This window comes from Vigna radiata, unplaced genomic scaffold (genome assembly GCF_000741045.1).
Source record: "Vigna radiata var. radiata cultivar VC1973A unplaced genomic scaffold, Vradiata_ver6 scaffold_425, whole genome shotgun sequence".
NCBI lineage: Eukaryota > Viridiplantae > Streptophyta > Magnoliopsida > Fabales > Fabaceae > Vigna > Vigna radiata.
Window position 1 is genome coordinate 45,974 of NW_014542173.1, and position 20,249 is coordinate 66,222.

At 32.4% G+C, this 20,249-nt stretch overlaps 2 protein-coding genes across 2 annotated transcripts; both read left to right on the top strand.

Annotated features, from left to right (window-relative positions):
- Positions 1 to 290: 290 nt before the first annotated feature.
- Positions 291 to 5,446, top strand: LOC106779128 (mRNA-decapping enzyme-like protein). The gene is made up of 8 exons (XM_014667185.2): positions 291 to 633; positions 712 to 752; positions 868 to 917; positions 1,407 to 1,551; positions 2,681 to 2,737; positions 3,482 to 3,608; positions 4,271 to 4,726; positions 4,886 to 5,446. The coding sequence occupies exons 1-8, from the start codon at positions 475 to 477 to the stop codon at positions 4,940 to 4,942; spliced, it is 1,092 nt and encodes a 363-aa protein (XP_014522671.1). The 5' UTR covers positions 291 to 474; the 3' UTR covers positions 4,943 to 5,446.
- A 3,891-nt stretch (positions 5,447 to 9,337) lies between these two features.
- On the top strand, positions 9,338 to 13,457 carry LOC106779122 (dynein regulatory complex subunit 3). The gene is made up of 10 exons (XM_014667177.2): positions 9,338 to 9,528; positions 9,618 to 9,689; positions 9,799 to 9,891; positions 10,648 to 10,729; positions 10,862 to 10,918; positions 11,719 to 11,783; positions 11,871 to 11,966; positions 12,073 to 12,159; positions 12,262 to 12,342; positions 12,421 to 13,457. The coding sequence occupies exons 1-10, from the start codon at positions 9,430 to 9,432 to the stop codon at positions 13,159 to 13,161; spliced, it is 1,473 nt and encodes a 490-aa protein (XP_014522663.1). The 5' UTR covers positions 9,338 to 9,429; the 3' UTR covers positions 13,162 to 13,457.
- Positions 13,458 to 20,249: the final 6,792 nt, after the last annotated feature.

Sequence of the window (20,249 nt, forward strand, 5' to 3'; positions counted from 1 at the left end):
TATATGTTATAGTAATAAAAATATTAATAATTTTATTGTTTTTTATCATCATAAAAAAATTAAACAGATTTTCGCTGATATATTATAATATAAATAAGTTCAAAATTATTTATTTCTCGCGAATTCCATTATAATATTTAAACCGTTTAAACTGAATTATTATATATTTTAATTTTATATATTAACGGATGATTTAAAAAAAAAACTGAAATAATTATATGAGAAGATTTTTTTTTTTTGTTATCTCTTCTGAAATTTATATAAGAAACTAAAATTGATGCGTATATGGATTAGTTAGAAGGTTTATTTTGTCATTTAGCAAGGATTTTCTTTGGGAAGAAGCTGAGTCTGATCGACTCAACCTCAACCTTCTTCTCCTGCGTTGTGTTGTGTTGTGCTCTCTCTCACGGTTTCAGAGACGCAGAGACTCTAACCCCAAATTTCTAGGGTTTGGTACAGACACAACAACCGAAAATGTCTCAGAATGGGAAGCTGATGCCGAATCTAGACCAGCACAGCACCAAGCTTCTCAATCTTACTGTTCTCCAGCGAATCGACCCCTTCGTTGAAGAAATTCTCATCACCGCAGCCCATGTCACCTTCTACGAGTTCAACATCGACCTCAGCCAATGGGTTCGTTCGCTCTCTCTATATCTTTTCCCTTCATTTTTACTTTTTCATTCCGTTCTCATCGCTCTGATTGCTTTCCAGAGTCGCAAGGACGTTGAAGGATCTCTCTTCGTTGTCAAGAGGTTTGTTTACTTTTCCTCCTTTCAATATTCTTGATATCTCGCGATTCATCGCTTCGACGATCCAGGTGTCTGGATTCGAGTTTTATCTTGTGTTTATGGTTTTGTTTAATTTCAGGAACACACAACCTCGATTTCAGTTTATTGTGATGAACCGTCGCAATACTGGTTAGTGACTCAATCTGCCTTTGTTTGTTGTCATTTTGTTTAAAAAACCGGGAAAGCAAATGGTGTTTTTGGAAGCTGGCGTATTGTGCAATTGATCTTCGTTCATAATATGAATCTATGACAGTTGATTGTACCGTTTTTTGGTTTGGTTTTGAAAAAAGTGCTACTTATTTTTTTCCTCTGTATTTCATCAAGGCAATATAATAACATGGTTCCTGTATGTGGGTGTGGTTTTAAACTTAAAATTATAACTGGGGCTGTGGTATTAGCTATCGATAGACATTGCGCACATCAACTTGCACTCAATCTTGTGAGTATTGCGAATTAGTAATTGTGTAAACTGTAAATATCTTCTCACCTGTTTTTAAGGATGGGAAAATATGGTATAGATACTGTGTTGACTGTTGATACTAGACTTTGTGGTAGAGAACTGCCTAATATCATTGCATGTAACTTGCATTTCGCCCTTTTCCATGATGGCACAAGCAGAGAATTTAGTGGAGAATCTCTTGGGGGATTTCGAGTATGAAGTTCAGGTGCCATATCTACTCTATAGAAACGCTGCTCAAGAAGTGAATGGTATCTGGTTCTATAATTCCCGTGAATGTGAAGAGGTTGCTAATCTTTTTAGCAGGTATTGCTCTTAGTATGTATTTAATTATGAAATTTCTATTTCTCCCGTGATGTTAAATTGTCAAATTTTGTCATCTTTAGTGATTCTGATCAATCAAGGGAGTATTTTACATGTTTGGATTGCTTCATTTTGAGATAGAAAAGCTTAATCTTTATGAGAGTTTTTGAAAGAGGAAAAGAGAATTTTTTTTTTCCAATAGATTGAGCAAATTCCTCATACTTCTGTATTGCTTCTAAATTTGATGGAATGTAAAGTTTAGGTTGATTTGGGAGAACACTTGGTAAAGAGGAGAAAAAAAAGAACACACTAGGCTGAAACTTATGACACTGATATACCTGTCTAAACTACACAATGGAGTCCATTTTATGTAAAACTTATTCCAATTAATGCAAAGAGTTGTAGGAGATTTTAATCATATATACATGATATGATATGCCAAAATCCTAGTTAATTGAGGAAACTAATCATAAAATTTAAAAGAATAACAAAGCCTACAAGATCATCTAGGATACTCTAAAATATTCTAAGGTACGTAGTATCGTTAGATATTTCTCATATTTGTGGGTATTAGGTATGTAATTGGTCAACTCTCCCCATGCCAGTTCCTAATGGATCATTAATTCAACGCAGGGGTTCCTAACCAAAATGTGATGTTTTGTATGACAGTCAAAGTTCAATTTTTCTTGCATCCTTTTGAAAGAATCCTGAAACTAGTTAATGATATTGCAGATAACATATAAGCTGTGTGCAATAATTAGCTTTAGTTCTGTCTTTAGCTTGTCATTTCTTTTGCAAATTACCATGAATTTCAGTTGTACTTGACTATATGTAGTCTTTTGACATTTTCCTATGTACTTAGACTTTTGAAATATGATGTCACTTGCTAAAAGTAGTAAAACTTTGATTAAACAATAATACTGGTACTCTATTAGGTAGATGGTTTTCATCATAAAAACTGCAATAAAAAATTCAAATTATTGGACATATGCAAAAACGAGAAAACAAAGATTTAACTAGCAGCTCCATCCAGTGGTTTTAGTTGCTCATGTTTAGCATAGAGACCTAGATTGGTTGGAATTAGTAAAAGTCATGTCTCTCTATGATTCATATACATTTGCATAATTTTCAGGATCCTTAATGCATATGCCAAGGTTCCACCAAAGTCAAAGGTTTCTTCTACAAAGAGGTAATAATGTGCTCCCAACTGGTTTAAGTGATTCTGCCAGCATCTGCCTGCTCCCCCATGATTTTTTTTTTTTTTTTAATTCTAGTTCATTTATATTTTTTGAAAATTTAATCATATCCACGTTCCTTTCAAATTCCATGGATTTGAAGTGAGCTTGATGGATATATTTTACCTCTCGAGCATTTTGTTGCATGTCGGAATTTGGAGAGAAAGGTGGTTGTAGCCCATGGAAGATGAAACACATGAGATAGGGACAAGAAAGATCATGCGACATAAATTCACTGAGTACGACATAATAATGAATGGATTACGATGACCATACATGTAGTTTCCATGTTGATAAATAATGAGTGTGCAACTTACACGTAGTCACATTATCATATAATTGTATACATTGCTATTGCACAGGATTATGTTTTTGCCTGTAGTCTGGTGTACTACCCATGCCTGTTTCAAGGGCATTTGCATTGATCCTGCCTTTGATGTAGACATCCTGGGCAGCATTGTTGCTTTCTCAGTTTCATTCGTTTCTATTTTTTTGCTTTGGAGAAATTTTTTACCTTTATTGTACTGTAGTCATTTTCTCTCTGGAAAAAGGAATTTTTATTGTGTGACCAATATGTGATTACTATCTTGTTGACAGTTTTATCCTGCACTCTGTAGACATTACTCATTACCCATATATTTTTGCACGCAATATACTTTGAATCTGAGTAAATGAGGTTATGCTTTTACTTGTTGCAGTGAGTTTGAGGAGCTAGAAGCAGTGCCAACTATGGCAGTTATGGATGGTCCTCTTGAGCCACCATCATCAACTACTTCCAATGTGGTTGATGTTCCTGATGATCCATCCTTTGTAAATTTCTTCAGTGTATGTGCCACTGTTAGCAATGTTATTTGTTTCTAATACATGTTATTCTATCTCTCAATCCATTTATTTCTAAGTTTTCTTGACAAATAAATGTGACTTTCAGTTCAGTGGAGGTGGATAATTGCATGTGTGCTTAGCATGATTTTGTCCTTTGGTTACTGGTATTCGTGTGCTTCTTTTTTAATCATTTATTATATTTATATGTAACAGTTTCAGCTATATCCTACCAGTCTTTTTTCTGCTAATTTCTGTTGGAGAACAAAGGGATTGCATTGACATAAAATTATACAACTTTGGCTTATTCCATCTATAGTTTTGAATTCTTCTTTCACTATATGGTTCAATTTTAGTATCTCAGGTGTTACAAGCTAGTTTTACATTTATCTTTTGAAAAGCTGCTCAATTGACAAAAGGGAAGAGTAGCCCCTGCAAACTAACTGAAATCCTGAGCGATTCTCAACTTTTCTTTGCTACACTATTATAGACAATTAGATCGTCATTTAGCTTCCAAATTTTCAGCCTATTCCTTGCTGAACTGTTTCACTTATGATTATTTACTTATTCAAATTGATATTGCAAAGAGTGATTGATACGATAAGTTCAATATTTGTAAATGAGTTTTGATGATGAGAATGGTTTTTCCTGACACATTATTATTGCAGGCAGCCATGGCTATCGGGAATACTTCAAATGTTCCAGTTACTGGCCAGCCTTATCCGTCCTCTGCTACAATATCTTCATCTTCAGTGCAAACTCATGCTGCTACACCCACTGTGCCAACCTTACAGATACCCCCGCTTTCAGCATCTACTCCTCCAATTCCCCATCATGATGTTTCTGAATCCATCAGCAGTAATCGAACCACAAAACTTGTGAAGCCTTCTTTTTTCGCCCCTCCCCCTTCTTCAGCAATGATGATACCCCCGGCATCTTCATCCACACCTACTGCCCCTCCACTTCATCCTGCTGTTAATGTACAACGTCCATATGGTGCTCCACTGCTACAGCCATTTCCACCACCAAATCCACCACCATCACTTGCTCCTGCTCCCTCTCCAAACTACAGTCAAGTTATTTCTAGAGAAAAGGTTCGAGATGCTCTTCTGGTGCTTGTTCAGGTTAGTCTACTTGCTTGGTGCTTGTGTGATATTCTGTGTAGGGGTTAGTGTCTTAAATGGCTGTAAGGAAGTGGATAATTTTGTATGATCAAGTCATTCTATCTCCTACCAAGGCAAAGTATTATTATACTAACTTTTTGTTGTTTTTGGCTGTGGTAGGACAATCAATTCATTGATATGGTCTATAGAGCGCTGCTGAATGCTCATCAATCATGACTTTCAAGAGGTTTTAAATTAGCATCTCATTGGATGAATTGTTCTTTTTTTGGGCTGAATTACATTTGCTATAATTTTTAGGCCAGGCTATATTATGTCCTGAACTTTGAAATGTTTCAGTCATTTTCAATTTGTAAAATTGGTTGTGCTTTGTGGTTACCATTTTGGTCTAGATAGTTTCCTATGTCACAGTTTTTTAGAGAAGGCGTTGCAATTTAACTGGCATGTCAATTGTAGTGGCGTGACGTGACAGGAAATGGTGGGGTCCAGATGAATGGTTAGCAATTCGGAACTGATTTCACAAATTATGTTGATAGATTGAAACAAATCACCAAATTGTGTAGGGGGGGTGCATAGGTTGTTATTGAGCCTTGTTTATTGTGTATTTTATAAATTGTTATATTGAGAATACTTTGTATAGCAAGCACCATTGGTCAGTGTTTCAAAGAAAATGGACTGCTGCATAATGCAAGTATATATAATCAGCCCAATTTTTTTGATGGATGACGAGACTAGCTCACAACCATTCTTCTGATGACAAATCAGCTCCTTTCTCCTCACCGTATTGTAATATTTGGCGGTAACCAACCAGACGGTAGTAGACCCGCGTCACTTGGTTTAGATAGACAATTAAATCCAAACTTAAGCATTTTTTTAATACAACATTTGAAATTCGATTTTGTAGGCAGGGCCACGTTTATATTTTTTTATTAACTTGAGTAATCCATGTTTCCTTAAAATACGAGTTTTAAATCTTCATTGTCAATGAAGATCCCAAACATTGCTGGAAAAAGCCGTGGTGAAGAAGAGGCACATTCGATTCGTTAGAATTCACAGAAACATAGCTCGCACATAGCTTCAAGGGCTATCAGAAAGTCAATGAAATTTTTGATTTGATAAAATGCTACTGATGAGACAACTGGAGGTCCAAAATTTGTAGCTCGAATGCAAACCCATACGCCAATTCTTGTTTTCTAAAAAATGATTATTAATAAAAACGAACTCAATTGCCCTGCAAAACACTACTTCCGGGCTGTACATGTACTCCTTTGAATTAAGGTGTGTAATTTTTGTGATAAGATATCAATTTCTGATTTACTTAGGGGTTTCTACCAACACTCAAGTTTCTTCCCGCACTTTCAATCTTTGTCTTGAACTACTTTTTCTACAAGGATAATTTCCTTTTTCTTTCCTATAATTACTTCACCTGCCCACAATCCACTTTTATCCTCATTTTCACTTTATCTAAACCTACCGTCATACCTTACTTTTCTTAACTCACCAAATTTAGAATTAAAAAAAATAGTTAAGTTAAAAAAATCAAATAAAAAGGTATTTAATTTAGAAAAAAAATACTCAAGTATTTAACCAATAATATATAAGTAAATATATGTAAAGATTAAGAAATTAGTTAATTTAACCAATAGCCTTAAAGTTATCTGAATGTATAATATTGTTCAAAATAATATCTAAATAACTAATGTATGTAAAAATGTAAAACTTCAGAAAGTATTTTAGAAGTGATGATAGTTTAAAAATAATGAGACTCGGTTATTTTAATATTGAATGATTTAGTTATAAATAATTTTGTTATAAATGAGTTTCATTATTTTAAAACGTACTATCTCTCTAGAAATCACTTTTTTAGAGTTCTTTATCTTCTCTCTAAGTGTTCTGGCTCCTAAGTCATCTGTTTGACGATCAAGACGTGTCTATACTATCACAACGTCAAGGCCTACGATTCTAGCCGATCAATTTTTTTCATAGAGCAAGTAAGTTTCGATTCTTTTTCCTCTCATTCCTAATATGTTTTTAGAAGAAAGAATGGTCAATGCATGTGCGATTATGCTTCTCCTAGTCATTTTTGGTTAATCTAGAGTTCTAAGGACTCTGTCCGCTTCCAATATGGTGTTTTGTAGGTTCGTCTGTAGATTCCTTGTGTTTCAAGCAATCGGCGAAACGTTCTACAAGTAAGACAGTTTATTGTGAGGTAAGGGAAGCTAGACTTTGTCTTAAGATTTTTGTTTGTAGTTAAATTTAGTAACTCTATGTAATATTAGATATTTTAGGATGAAATTTTAATAATTATTTCATTCATGTATGTGATTAAATGGTGATCCATGTTTGTGTGATAGTTGAATGTGTGGTATGATATGTTGAAATGTTGCTATTGTAATGTTTGTGTATTTGAAGTTGCATTGTAGTTTTAAACTGATTTTTAAAGTATTTGTAGTAAGGAAGAGTGAACTTCTTGAGTCTTAGCTTAAAAAGCAAGGTTTTGGGGAGTGGAATTTAGAAATAGACTTTGGAATGAGGATATAACTAGTCTAGCATTGTTTTGTACTCGATTGGGACTTGTGAGAAGTGTCTTTTGATTGAAAACTATATAGAGCATATAGGTGTTGTTTTGTTGAAGTTTAAAAGGGTTTTTAATGTAAAATGGAGGTTTTTAGTAGTGAAAATTGGAAACAAGAGGGTGGACTGCTTTGGACAGTAGGGAGATTGTTAAGAGACCTATTGTGACTTGTGTATGCTGTCAATTGAGAACAAAATTTGGGACTATTAAGGGTCTCTTAAGGTGAGTTTTAGGTGTTTTTAGCTCAAATTGAGAGTTTTGATAGTTGAGTTTTTGAGGGAATGGTGATTTGAAAAAAGTAGAAGTATGGGAATTATTTTGAGGTCATTTGGGACTTGTTGAGACTTTAAACTAGTAATATTCTGTTGTATTATGCATTAGAGGGTTGTAAGGGTGCATGTGCATGATTTTTAGTAAAAAAGAGGGGTTTTAGGTAGTGAATTTATACGGTAGTGATTCTGGGTGGAATTGGTGAATCTAGAGTCCATTATTAAGTCAATCAAAACTGGTTTATGCATATTTTGCAGTGAAACGGTTGTTAGAAGAACTGGAAATGAGTTTGGGTAGCTTAGAGATGTTGTTTTGGTTTAGAATGGTCAATTTGAGCTAGAGGTGAGATTTTTTAGGTTTCTTAGTATTTATAGGGTCCTAGGGAGTAATAGAAGTTGGGGGGAAAATGTCCAAGGTCAAAGAAAAAGAGGGAGTGGATCTGCCATGGTGCTGAGCGCCAGCTCTTGGGTAACAAGATGCTAAGCATTATCCTGGGCACCAGCATCTCTGTCCCGCTGGCGTTGAGCGCCATTTTGTGGCATTGAGCATAGTCAGCGGGGTTTTTTTTTTTTTTGTTGTTTTGGGTATTCTAGGGTACTGGTCTGGGTTATTTTCCTTTCTTTCATAAATGTTGCATGATTCCTTAAGCTTGGAACACATGTATGATGAAGATATCAAAGTGTTGTGTGAACTATTGTAAAAGTGAAAGATTATATGTATATGGATTTCAAATGGATTCTTGTGTTGTATGCAATGTATATATAAATATAGGTTTTATATGAGAATAAAAGTGGTGTGTTATGAGAATGAGAAAAATTTGTTAAGAGAATAATCTCAAGGAGAGATTCTATTTTCTAGCAAGTTGTAAAAGAATGCTTGATAAAGAGACTGCGGTACCTAGGTATCCTGATATTCTACCAACCGTTTAACTCATGTAGAGTTGGACGGGATGGCGGAGAGAATGGCAGGAGGTCTTCACCCAAGCCCTCTGGGTTTTAGGAGTAGAAGATTTACCTCATGGTGAATAGGTCGAGTTACCCTTGTTTATAACTCTTCAGAGTATAAATACTACCATTAGTCTATATCACCATTATGTCCGGATAAGTGAGTATAGTGATCTTGTGGTTGTATGAATTGTTTGTTCTTGAATGTTGTTAATTGTTAAACTAAATTATTATTTGAGACTTTATTTGTACACTAGTTTATCTTTGTTTTTCTGTTGTCTGTCTTTGAATATTGTTTCTCCTTTTCAATGATCACCCAATGATGTGAGTTTAGAGATTCACCTTTTCAGTTGTTCCAATTAGAGGTGAGGGAGAAGTAGATGAGTTGTTAGATAGATCTACAAAAGTAAATATCTTCTTGAAAGAAGTTTGTTTTATCTAGTTGTTCTTTTAGTATCTATGTAATTTTAGTATCTATGTAAGGTTTCATTTTGATAGTTTTATACTATTAAAATAAAAAGTTACAAAAGTAATTAATAGTGATGATATTTTATTTATAAAATTTAACTTTCTAATTTTTTAACTTTGAAAAAGACCATTCATAACTTTTATTATTATTTGTGAATAAAATTATTAAAGTTTTTGGAAGAGAAATAATTAACGTAAGAAATAGTTTGTAAATAATCTTGTAAAAGGGAATAAATAAATTCAATATAGTGTCTTATATTTAGAGACGAACAAATATTAAACACAAAAGTTTATTAAAATTATGTTCACTGAATTTTGTTGTTATTACCAAAAAAAAATATAGGGTTTTATAATGCGAGTGAATATAGGTTTAGAAGTTCGATTACTCTTTGCTATTTAGTGGCAACTTTGTTGAATGACCGTGTTTCTGCTGTGAAAGAGAAGAGGCAATGACTCGCCTGAACGTCGAACAAGTGTTGAAGGACAACAATGCCTCCGACCCATCTTCCGTCACCACTCTGCATCTCACTTACAAAGCTCTTTCCGATGTTAAATTCTATGCCCTTTTGTTTTATGTGCGTTTTTGTGGTTATAACGACCAAAGTTATTGACTTTTTTTACTTTGGAATTTACCCAGATAACCTGCTTGGCCAACTTCATAAAATTGGAAAAGCTTGACCTGAAGCTCAATAACCTCACTTCACTTGAGGTACTTTATTTCTTGCCTCTTCTTTATTGAAGAAAAAAGAAAGACATTTTGTAGTTTTTGGTTTAAATTATTGGCACTTTAAAGTGATTTGTTGTGCATGCTACTCCAGGGATTGAGATCATGTGCTAATTTGAAGTGGCTATCGGTTGTAGAAAACAAATTAGAAAGCTTGGAAGGGATTCAAGGACTCACTAAGCTCACTGTAAGCAGCTTTGGGTTTTGTTTTTGTTACATTTTAGTTTTAACTGTCAATCTTATGCATGTGTGCTTTGTTTTTTAAGTGGTTTAGTGACTAGTGAATTTAGTGGCAACTTGAACTTACTGGTGTCTTGGTTGTTAGAATTGTGATACATTACTTTTCCTTTTAACAATTCAAATATTTTTCAGCGAAATGTTTCTATTCCGTGCTATTTATATTTGCCCTCCCTAGGATTAGGTTGTTCGAACTTGCTTTGGAAAAACAATTTTGTTTGAATATGGTCATGAAGAGGAGACTGGAGATTCATCTTATCTTGAAAATGATATGATTGCAACCTCAACTCCCAAGTATCATGATTCCCGCCTTGATACTTGTTATGCTGGAATTATAAGTACGGTATTTAATTTGTTCATCCTTGCTAAAACTGTAGAGTTGTTTCCAAGAGTTCAAATTTCTAGTATTTGAGATCAAATTTGCTCTGATTATTTCATTTCACAGGGAATGTACATTTGTTTAATTTAATTAAGTTTATTGTTCTTAGAATTTGTTTACTATCATCAAATAGTGACACGACACCAAACACTAATTCTTCTCTCTTTTCCATGATGCGCTTGCTTTGTTTGAGCATGCAACTGTTCAGATTAATGAACTTATTTCTTGAATCTTGTCAAATGGCATACCTAATCTTAGTTCTTCTGATTAAACTCATTGAGTTACACGGGGATTTAGGAGTCACTTTTATATGAATATGTGAACCAGGTGCTAAATGCAGGCAAAAATAAGCTTAAATCTATTGATCAGGTTGCTTCAGTTGTTAGTCTCCGAGCTCTGATTTTGAATGGTGAGAATTTTTACATAATCACCTGCTAACCACATCTATTTTTGTACAATGTGAAAAATATTAGCAGTGGTTATTTCTATTTATGTATATTTCCCTTTTCTGCACTCTTACTTTTCTTTTTGGCTTTGGCAGAAAATAACATTTCCTCCATTTGCAAATTGGATCAGTTGAAAGAATTGAACACTCTTGGTATGACTAATTATACCTTCAGTCTGATGCTTTTAGCACCTATATATGATAGTGGGATAAGATTTGGTTGTTGTTTATAATTTTATCGACTGATATGTCTTGGATGATGTTATGGTTCTTTCACAAATGCACAATAGGCTGTATTAATTTTTTTGTTTTATTTAGTTTCTTAGTTATTATCTTCTTTATTCTTGAAGCAAAGTTTACATGGAGACGAGTAATAAAGAACCGATACCAATTTGGATGAAATAAATTGAAAATTTGAAATTACTTTCTTGATAGGTCCTGATACGTTAGATATATTTTTGACTAAATTACAATGATACCTCCTAAGATTTTCTTAAATTACTCTTACATCCATTTCTACATGTATGTGCACGTGTGTATGTAGAAAGAGGTGGCAATGTAATATTTTTGAAACAAAAAGGAGGTTTGTGTATAATTTTAAAGAAAGAGGGATGTCAGTGTAATTTGAGAAAACCTCAGGACAGTCGGTGTAATTTTTAGGAGGTTTAGCAGCACATTTTCAAGGTGTAAAAGGTCATTGACAATTTTATATAAGGAGCATATTACGTATTAAAAGTTAATCTTTGACCTTTCAATCTTTCTTGATATGTATACATAGAAACCAATACCATTATGCTTCTTTTAATCTATGTTTGTGTATGTTTGAAATGCATAATTATTTTTGGCCAAATAATATCTCACCAACTCACAATGGTTGGAACTTGAATATGTACAAAAGGTATACATATATGTACCAAAAACCTTGAATAATCTTCCAATATCTACTTCTGCAGTTCTATCAAAAAATCCTATCCATAAAATTGGTGATGCTCTGCTGAAGGTGAAATCTATCACGAAGGTAAGAGGTGCCCCAATATGTTGAACTCCTTTGATTCTTATTTCACCATTGTATTCCTATTGCCAATGATATCTCTCTTGGTTCCAGCTTTCCCTCTCTCATTGCCAGCTTCAGGGTATTGACACCTCACTCAAGTCTTGTGTTGAGTTGAGTGAACTCCGCCTTGCTCACAATGAGATCAAGGTGTGCTTTTAATACGTGATTTTGGATCAATATCTTGTATCAATACATGATGCAGAATTCATATTTATTTAAGATTTTTTTTAATATTGTTTAAATTGGACTTCAGTCTCTTCCTGATGAATTAAAGTTCAATTCAAAGCTCCGGAACTTAGATGTGGGGAATAATGTGATCACGAGGTGGTCCGAAGTAAAGGTTTGATATTCATATCTAGAGTTTTCACGTTTTCTGGTATATTTTACAATTGCCTAGAACAAACTCCCTTTACCATGTTCATTCATCATGTTACATTTATAGGTGGTCAAACTGCTCACAAATTTGAGAAATCTTAATCTACAAGGAAATCCTGTTGCTACTGTTGATAAAATTACCAGAAAGGTGATCCCATTGTGCTTCTTGTTCTGTGAATTCGCACATGATTATTCAATTTCATTCATATTGTGTGTAATGATACAGATTAAGAAGGCACTGCCAAGACTACAGATATTCAATGCTAGACCAGTCGATAAAGATACTGAGAATAAGCAAAGTGGGGTAGTTGATGGAACTCCTGATTTTTCAGTAGATCAGACAGGTCAAAATTTGAAAGACAGCACAGAAAAGAGTGCAAGATTTCATACAAAAGATAAAAAAAAGTATGATCACCTCGAAGGCCCAGATGATCTTGACTCGGAGAGAAAAGAAGGTAAGAAAAGGAAGAAAACTGATGTATCGAAGAAGGAAGAGAGGGTGATTGATGAGGGAAATAAAGCTGGTAAAAAGGATAAGGCAGATAGAAAGAAAGACAGTCTTATAGTTACTGTTGATCCTGACATGGAGAATAAATCAACCAAGAAAAAGGTAAAAAAGGATGAGAAGGTCTTGGACAACAAGGGTTTTGCTCCTGAGGAGAATGTTTCCAAGGTTGGAAAGAAGGTGAAGAAGAAACGTAAGAATGAGGAAGAAAGTGAACTCGACATTATTGACAATGCAGAAGCTTCATTTGCAGAGCTTTTTAAAATCAATCATGCAGAAAATGAGAATCATGGTGATGAAATGAAGGCACAGGAGAAAGTGTCTAAGGATGTGAAAGTTGCAGGAAGCGCGGTAACCTCATTTGCCAAACCTAAGAATGCTAAAATGCAGAATATGGAGTCTCTTTCATTTCCAGTAGCAGATATTGGAAATGGAGGGCCATCAACATGGGGTGATGAGTGATGATAACATGTTGATGCATGAAAACTTGTCTTCAAGAAGTTCAGGATTATTTTTCAGACTGACTCTGCTGTCAGATTTCTCATTGTTATGCTTTTAGTTGGTGATTTTGTTGTTAATCTGAATTGCTACCAGTTAAAGAAGTTTTCTTTATCTGCCATTACTTTTTATTCCAATGAGAAATTGCTATTTTATCTTGCAGAGAAAACTGGCACAGCGTTTCAGCCAGCCCAATTTAGCCTGTCCCTATAGCCCGATATAAGCGGGCCTGTCCATGGTGGGCTTGTGACTTGGTCCCCTATCAAATCAATGATTGGTTTTCTAATAAAAGAAATTATTAGCATTCCATTTATATTGATTTGATTATAATTTATTTAGAAGTAAATATTAATTAATTTTTATAAATTAGGCAGTGGGAAACACTATTTAAGAAATTGACTGTCCAACTTATTATAAACATTATTCTATTCTCATATGTATTGTAACTAAAATTTGTTTATAAACTTTCATTCAATTCATCAACACATAATCGCATATTAAATAATATTTTGATAACCATTTAAATTGAAAGATATTTTTGGCGTTTTGTTTCTTAATTAATAAATACTCAAATTGGTCCTTTAAATATTAGATGTTGATTAATATGTTCTTGAATAATTTTCTTTTCGGTACGTGAGGTTTTTTATTTTCATTTTTCTTTGAAACTCTTAAGAAGTCTACATTAACATTTAAATATTATGGTGACACATCTCTCACCCCTATGAGACTCTTTCCTAAGTTTAACACATAATCCTATGAGTCTTGAATATAAATTCTTGAATAAATTATTTTTTTTAAAAAAAATTATTTTTATTTTTTTTTTTCAATAATCACTCTTGTAAACCAACCGAAAACTCTCATCATTTTAGGCCTCTCCTCTTCTTCTGGGGCTATTCAATTTGGGAATATTATATTTGAATTCATCAAATTATTTATTAATAGTAATCTAAATGTTTAGAGTTAATTAAACCAAGATGAAAAATATACAAGATTAGTTTTGAATCATAACTAAAATTACTATTTAACCTTTATTTTGTCAATAAATATGTATCTTATTTGTAGTTTTAAGAAATAAATAACCAGATCTTGACGATGCTTGGGTTTTTCCCACTGTGATATAATCCAAATCTCTCTGACTGTATATACAGTAAAAAGAGTTTATTTGTCTGAGTTTATCTAAATCGTCGAAAATTGTGTTGTTTTGGACAGGTTTCATTGGAATAGATGCTAAATCAATTTTCTTCAAAGAAAAAGTCTAATACATGCAGCGGAAAATGATAGCTTTTTTGTATTCTTTCCCTTGCTTCTCGGATCTGAATTAGTGTTTGAATCATTTAAAATTAATCATAATTGTAAAACATGATTAATATGTGGCTTTTGATTTGCACTTTCTTATTCATTTTTTCTGCTTTTAGTTTGCAGCACCCAAATTGTGGAGAAGCTAAGTTACGCTTGATAAAAAAAATATTCAATAGATTCTTGTATGTGTGTTATTTTCACGTTATTTAATGTACCCATTTTTTTGGATTTGATGTTACCATTACCATGATCGTTTAATTAATTTAAAAAAATAATAATAATTTATCAATCTATCTTAAATTAAGTGTATGAAATAAAAACGTAAGTATAATGATTTATATTAAACCATCTCCCAACCAAAAAGTTATATTTCAACACTAAATGAACACTTTTTCAATTAATTCAAAGAATGACTCAGTTGGTCAAATGATTATCCGTGTATAAAAAGCTGGACCAGTTTGAGCCGGCAATTGGTAAATTTAATATTTAAAAGAAAAGAAAAAACAGAATTTAGTCCATAAAATACCACAAAATTTCAAAATCATTCATTGATTAGTGGGAAGACTTGTATGCACATGCTGCTAACAAATTCAAATTTGAGTTGACAGTGTTGGTAACAGCAAATTTTTCAGCACAAAAGGAAAAATGGTATGCAAATTGCAAACAGTTGACGAAGGAGTTTGAACAGAATCAAACCAGGAAAAAATGGTGTCAACTACAAATTAACCAACATCACCAATTTGCATTCCTAGTTCTTCCTATTTTTGTGCTAATTCCTTCCAACCTTTTCTAGTCACACAACACCCAGTTGCATCAACAGTGTTGTAATTCACAAAAATTAATCATATTAGCTGATTAAGCAAAAGCAAATTAAGCAAATTAGCAAAAGCTGATTAGATTTGATTAAGGGAGATTTCTGATTGATTTGATTTGTGATCCAGATTAATCAACTTTCTTAGCTGTTGGAAACATGTAAATGTAATGTTGTGAGGGACGGCTTAGTATTGGTTAATTAGATTTTGAAAATGGTGATCCTTCATTAATTACTACTAATGAAATTAGTTTGGCCGACCCACAAAAATTTACTTATCTTACGTTTTTGACTTTTCATTCGTCCAAACAAACCTTAACCTCCGGCCTCAGCCTGTGTATGCTAACATTCATTCATATTCATTCACACCCTCTGCAACTCTGCAACCACACGTTTAACTGTTTATCATGTTATTCTTGCTTCTTCAACTCTTCCTATTCATTTTTCTCACAAAAACAAATATTTTCTTTCTACAACTACTAATGACTTTTCTTATATAACTGTTCACTAATTATACTTAGTACAATACGATTAAATATGTTGGGTGCAATAATCACCACTCATCGAAACCGAACATACCTTAGTTGTTTGTTAATCCAGACAATTACATGTTAACAAATATCCTAATTATATTATTAATGGTTGGAAGTCCCATATCGATTAGAGATAATGTCAAATTATAATATATAAGTGAGATGCAAATCTCACCTTACTAGTTGATTTTTGCAAACCTCACTTTAAACTTATTTTTTAACACACTTGTTATCTGTTCACTACAAAATAATGTTAATAGTAATATCATTTTTTTTACATTTTAATAATTAATTTTTTTTTCTTCTTATACACATTTTTACAATTAAATATACCATTAACAATTATCATTTAATATTACTTTAATAACTAAGAGCATTTTAGTAATCTTTAATTTTATTAATTAAACAATTTTTTTATCTATTACATCAATTAAATCCTACCTTCCAAACTTTATTTCCAAATTCACTGTCATTTATTTATAATAACAAAAAATTTACTTTCAAATCTCCTTAAATTCGACAATTCACTCTTTTTCAAATCACTTCTTCAAGTAAATAAAGGCTTAATTTTTTTAAATGAAACTGCTTTTAGTGATGCAGTTTATCATTTTCATGAACATGATTAAGTAGTATCTAAGATGAAACTAGGACACTGATATTAAATTCAATATATTAACTTTTTGTGTGCAAGATTTTAATTTTTTGAGGTACCATATATTTTATTTGTGTGCTTCTTTTCTTTTAAACATTTTAGTGACAGAGCGTGTACGAAGTGAAGTTTGATTCTTTCCACCATTAAAATATCCTATAAAATCATATTGCTTTCACTTTCTTCCATTACGTCCAAATTGGTGGTCCAGGTATAAATACAGTACAGTACTAAATCCATTTTTAAAAGATCATATCTATCAGAGAAGATTATTTTGGCCCTCCGCTTACTTTTTAATTTTAAAAATTAAAGCAGTTTAACTAATCTGTTGAAAAGATATTTTTAAATATATTTATTGATATGAATATTTATATATTAATAATATATCGATCAAATCTTAATAATTTATCATATTATTTTTTAGATATTTGGTATAATAAATAAGTTATAACATATTTTTTATTAACAAATATACACTATTTGTTAAATTGAATATCGAATAGTTTTTTTATAAATGAATTTTCTATGCTTTCAAACCTTTTAAAACATTGAGATTTTTTAATCTTCATATATCATGTCACTTATTTAAAGGTCTACGCTCTAGATTTCAATAAGAATATTTGATTCTCATTGTATGACTGATCATCCTACACACTTACAGGTTGTCTTCAGCAAAATACACTAACATGATATGAGATTAAATCTAGAAAAAGGTTTTTTTGGTGTAGGTGACAACAAATTATTGGGTTTCATAATAACTTGACAAGGAATAGAGGTTAACCCAAACAAATGTGTGGTCAAGCTCAACATGAGAAGCTTGACCAATTTTAAGGAAGTCCAGAGTTTGAACAACATATTAGTCTCACTCTCACATTTTTTGTCATGCCTAACACATCGTTCTTCAAGCTATTGAAAGGAGCTTAGACCTACCTTTGGGGCGAAAAGTATGATACTATGTTTCAACAACTAAAAGGGGAAGTTGTCGCTCTCTCATTCTCATTCTTCCTCAACCAAACCAACCTTTGGCATTATACCTAGTTGTATCGTGCTCGACAATCAGCTCGATCCCCGTTATAGAAAGTAATATCCAATATCAAACCATAGAGAAGTTGGTCCTGACACAAGTCTTCTTAACTCGAAAGCTACGACATCACTTCCATAGTTTCAACATTTGTGTTTGAACAAATTATCCTATCAAGAAAATCTTACAAAAACCACAATTAGCAGGACACATGGCCTGGATGGTAGAGCTTTTAGAGTTCAAAATCACATATCAGAACAAATGACCAATGAAATCACAATTCCTAGCATATTTCCTTTTTCAAACTCCCAACCAAAGCGAAGCAATTTGGCATTCTAGCACCCGAGTACAAGAGTAAGAGCAACTCGGTGTTATAGTGCTCGAGTACAACAATTGTGCATTATAGTGCTCGAGTATAAGAGAAACTCTATGTTTTCGTGCCCTAGTACAAGACTAATTCAACATTACAATGCCCAAGTACAAATAAAAGCTTGGCATTCCAGTCACCAAGTACATGAGCTTAGCATTCGAGTGACCAAGTACAAGAGCAATTCAGTTTTCTAACACTTGAATACAAGAGTAAGAACAACTCGATGTTCCAAAACCCAGTAAAGGAAGAATTCAACGAGTACAAGAACACCCGGTGTTAAAGTGCCAAAGTACAACAATAACTCGATGTTCTAGTATAAGAGTAACTCAGCGTTCTAATGCCTGAGTAGAACAACAACTCGACGATCTAGTGTTCAAATATAGAAGTAAACTTGACGTTCTAGTGACTGAGTACATGAGCAACTCGACAGAGCCTAAGGGGCTAGTGGTTTATATTTGTCCTGGAGATGAGATGGAAGTACACATTATCGCTTGTATGGCAAAAAAAATTCGCCTAATTTGTCGACTATAGGATGAGACAATGGGACAAAGTAATAGCCATTGTTGTCGTCTTGGATCTTAGCTAGGATGGTTTCACATGGTCATTTACATATCAATTCCATCTTCTATACTAATGTCATAAAACATGGAGACAATTATGGTAGCGATTTAATTGTGAATTGGATAACTATGTAATTAGTATAAAAAAAAGGATAGATTTAGTATAACACAAAAGAGAAGAATTGAGTGTTTCCAATCTAAGTATCTACTTTGAGTTTAGACATGCATACCATAATTCAATTATGTCATTTTTAATTTAATATTATTGATTTTCAAAAATAAGGTGAACTTGAAGAACATTTATGCTGTGTAAAATTTTGAATTTTTTTTTCATGTTTATATGTCATAATACACTTGTTGAGAAATCAAATTATAAAAATTTACACACACACACACATATATATATATATATATATATATATATATATATATATATATATATTCAATTTACCTATATACAATTTTTTTGAAATAATACATAAAAATTTTCAAATTTTCTACTATTGAAAAATATATTGATAGAGTAACTATTAAGTTTTATTTGAAGTATAACGAGCGAGACAATAAAATATTAAGTGCTCTTTTTGTAAATATAGCAACTAAATCTCCAAGAAATTTGTGTTATGATGTTTGTATACATATTATAACAATAGGAAAAATGCGGTTTCATAAATTAAATATAAGTTACTTATATCTAAAGCAATATAATTATAATTTAAACCCATAATGTAAATTTAAAATTAGCGGAATTAATATGATAATTAAGAAGATTTAAAACTCCTATCTTGTAGCATAATTAATAGAGATTAACTTCGTCAATTGTAGCACTATACACCGAGTGAGTCTTCAAGTAAACTCAATGAATATTAATGGTCACATAATTGACTAAGATACTTACTACACACAGATAATACAAATATACACGACACCAATTCAGTTGCTCATTCATTTATTTAACAGCTAAATCAGTTACTATTTTCGTATCGCTGAAATCAAATCAGTTACTAATATCGACCAATTTTACGGTCGTGATATTATGCTGCCAATTAGTAATTCAGTTACCCTAATAACTTCTCAACCACTACAAAATAGTAATCATAAATTTGTTAAGATGTTTACTTTTCTAGTTAAAAAAATTGACAAATAACACCACTGTCGTTGTTTCTGATGAACATAATTACGAAATGTCTTTTTTTTTTAAATATGTTATTATTAGCTCAAACGAAATACTAATAAATATAGTGATAGGAACAATTTATTAATAAAAAAAAATTGTATGACCGAAAGTGAGATTGGATAAGGTTTGTTTGTTTTATTTTTTATTTGATTTTCTGGAAATGATGGAGCAGATTGTTGGATGGACCATGATGCATGTGTTGCAGGAACAAACAAACATTTGTATCATCAACAAGATATTTTTGTTCCATCTCATTTCTGTCAAGTGTGCAAACCTAATCTGCTAAAAAGTTATTCGTTACAGATTATGCTCACTGACGTCAACGGGAAGCGTAAAATTAACTCGAACAATTCCAAGTTTTAATAAAATAAACTTAATAAAGCAAATAATTTTATAAATTTAATAGTCCAGTGATCTGATATTTAAATTTTGGGTATGATAATTCAGTTAAGTCAAAGATAATTACTCTGCACAAAGAATACACGCAACTTGATTAAAATATAAATAGAGAAAAAGTGGTTAATAAAATGTATAAAGTAGATGTTATTAGAGAGTTGGAGTTTGAAGAGTATGTAAATATAAAAAATAAGAAATCTAGAAGCGAAATACGACTGACTTGACCCTACTCTCAT

Excerpts from the sequence above, each read along its gene's own strand:
- LOC106779128 (XM_014667185.2), top strand. The coding sequence starts at position 475 with ATGTCTCAGAATGGGAAGCTGATGCCGAATCTAGACCAGCACAGCACC. Across the intron at positions 753-867 it reads TCTCTCTTCGTTGTCAAGAG|GAACACACAACCTCGATTTC; the intron begins GTTTGTTTACTT and ends GTTTAATTTCAG. Across the intron at positions 1,552-2,680 it reads GTTGCTAATCTTTTTAGCAG|GATCCTTAATGCATATGCCA; the intron begins GTATTGCTCTTA and ends CATAATTTTCAG.
- LOC106779122 (XM_014667177.2), top strand. The coding sequence starts at position 9,430 with ATGACTCGCCTGAACGTCGAACAAGTGTTGAAGGACAACAATGCCTCC. Across the intron at positions 11,784-11,870 it reads AGGTGAAATCTATCACGAAG|CTTTCCCTCTCTCATTGCCA; the intron begins GTAAGAGGTGCC and ends TCTTGGTTCCAG. Across the intron at positions 11,967-12,072 it reads TTGCTCACAATGAGATCAAG|TCTCTTCCTGATGAATTAAA; the intron begins GTGTGCTTTTAA and ends ATTGGACTTCAG.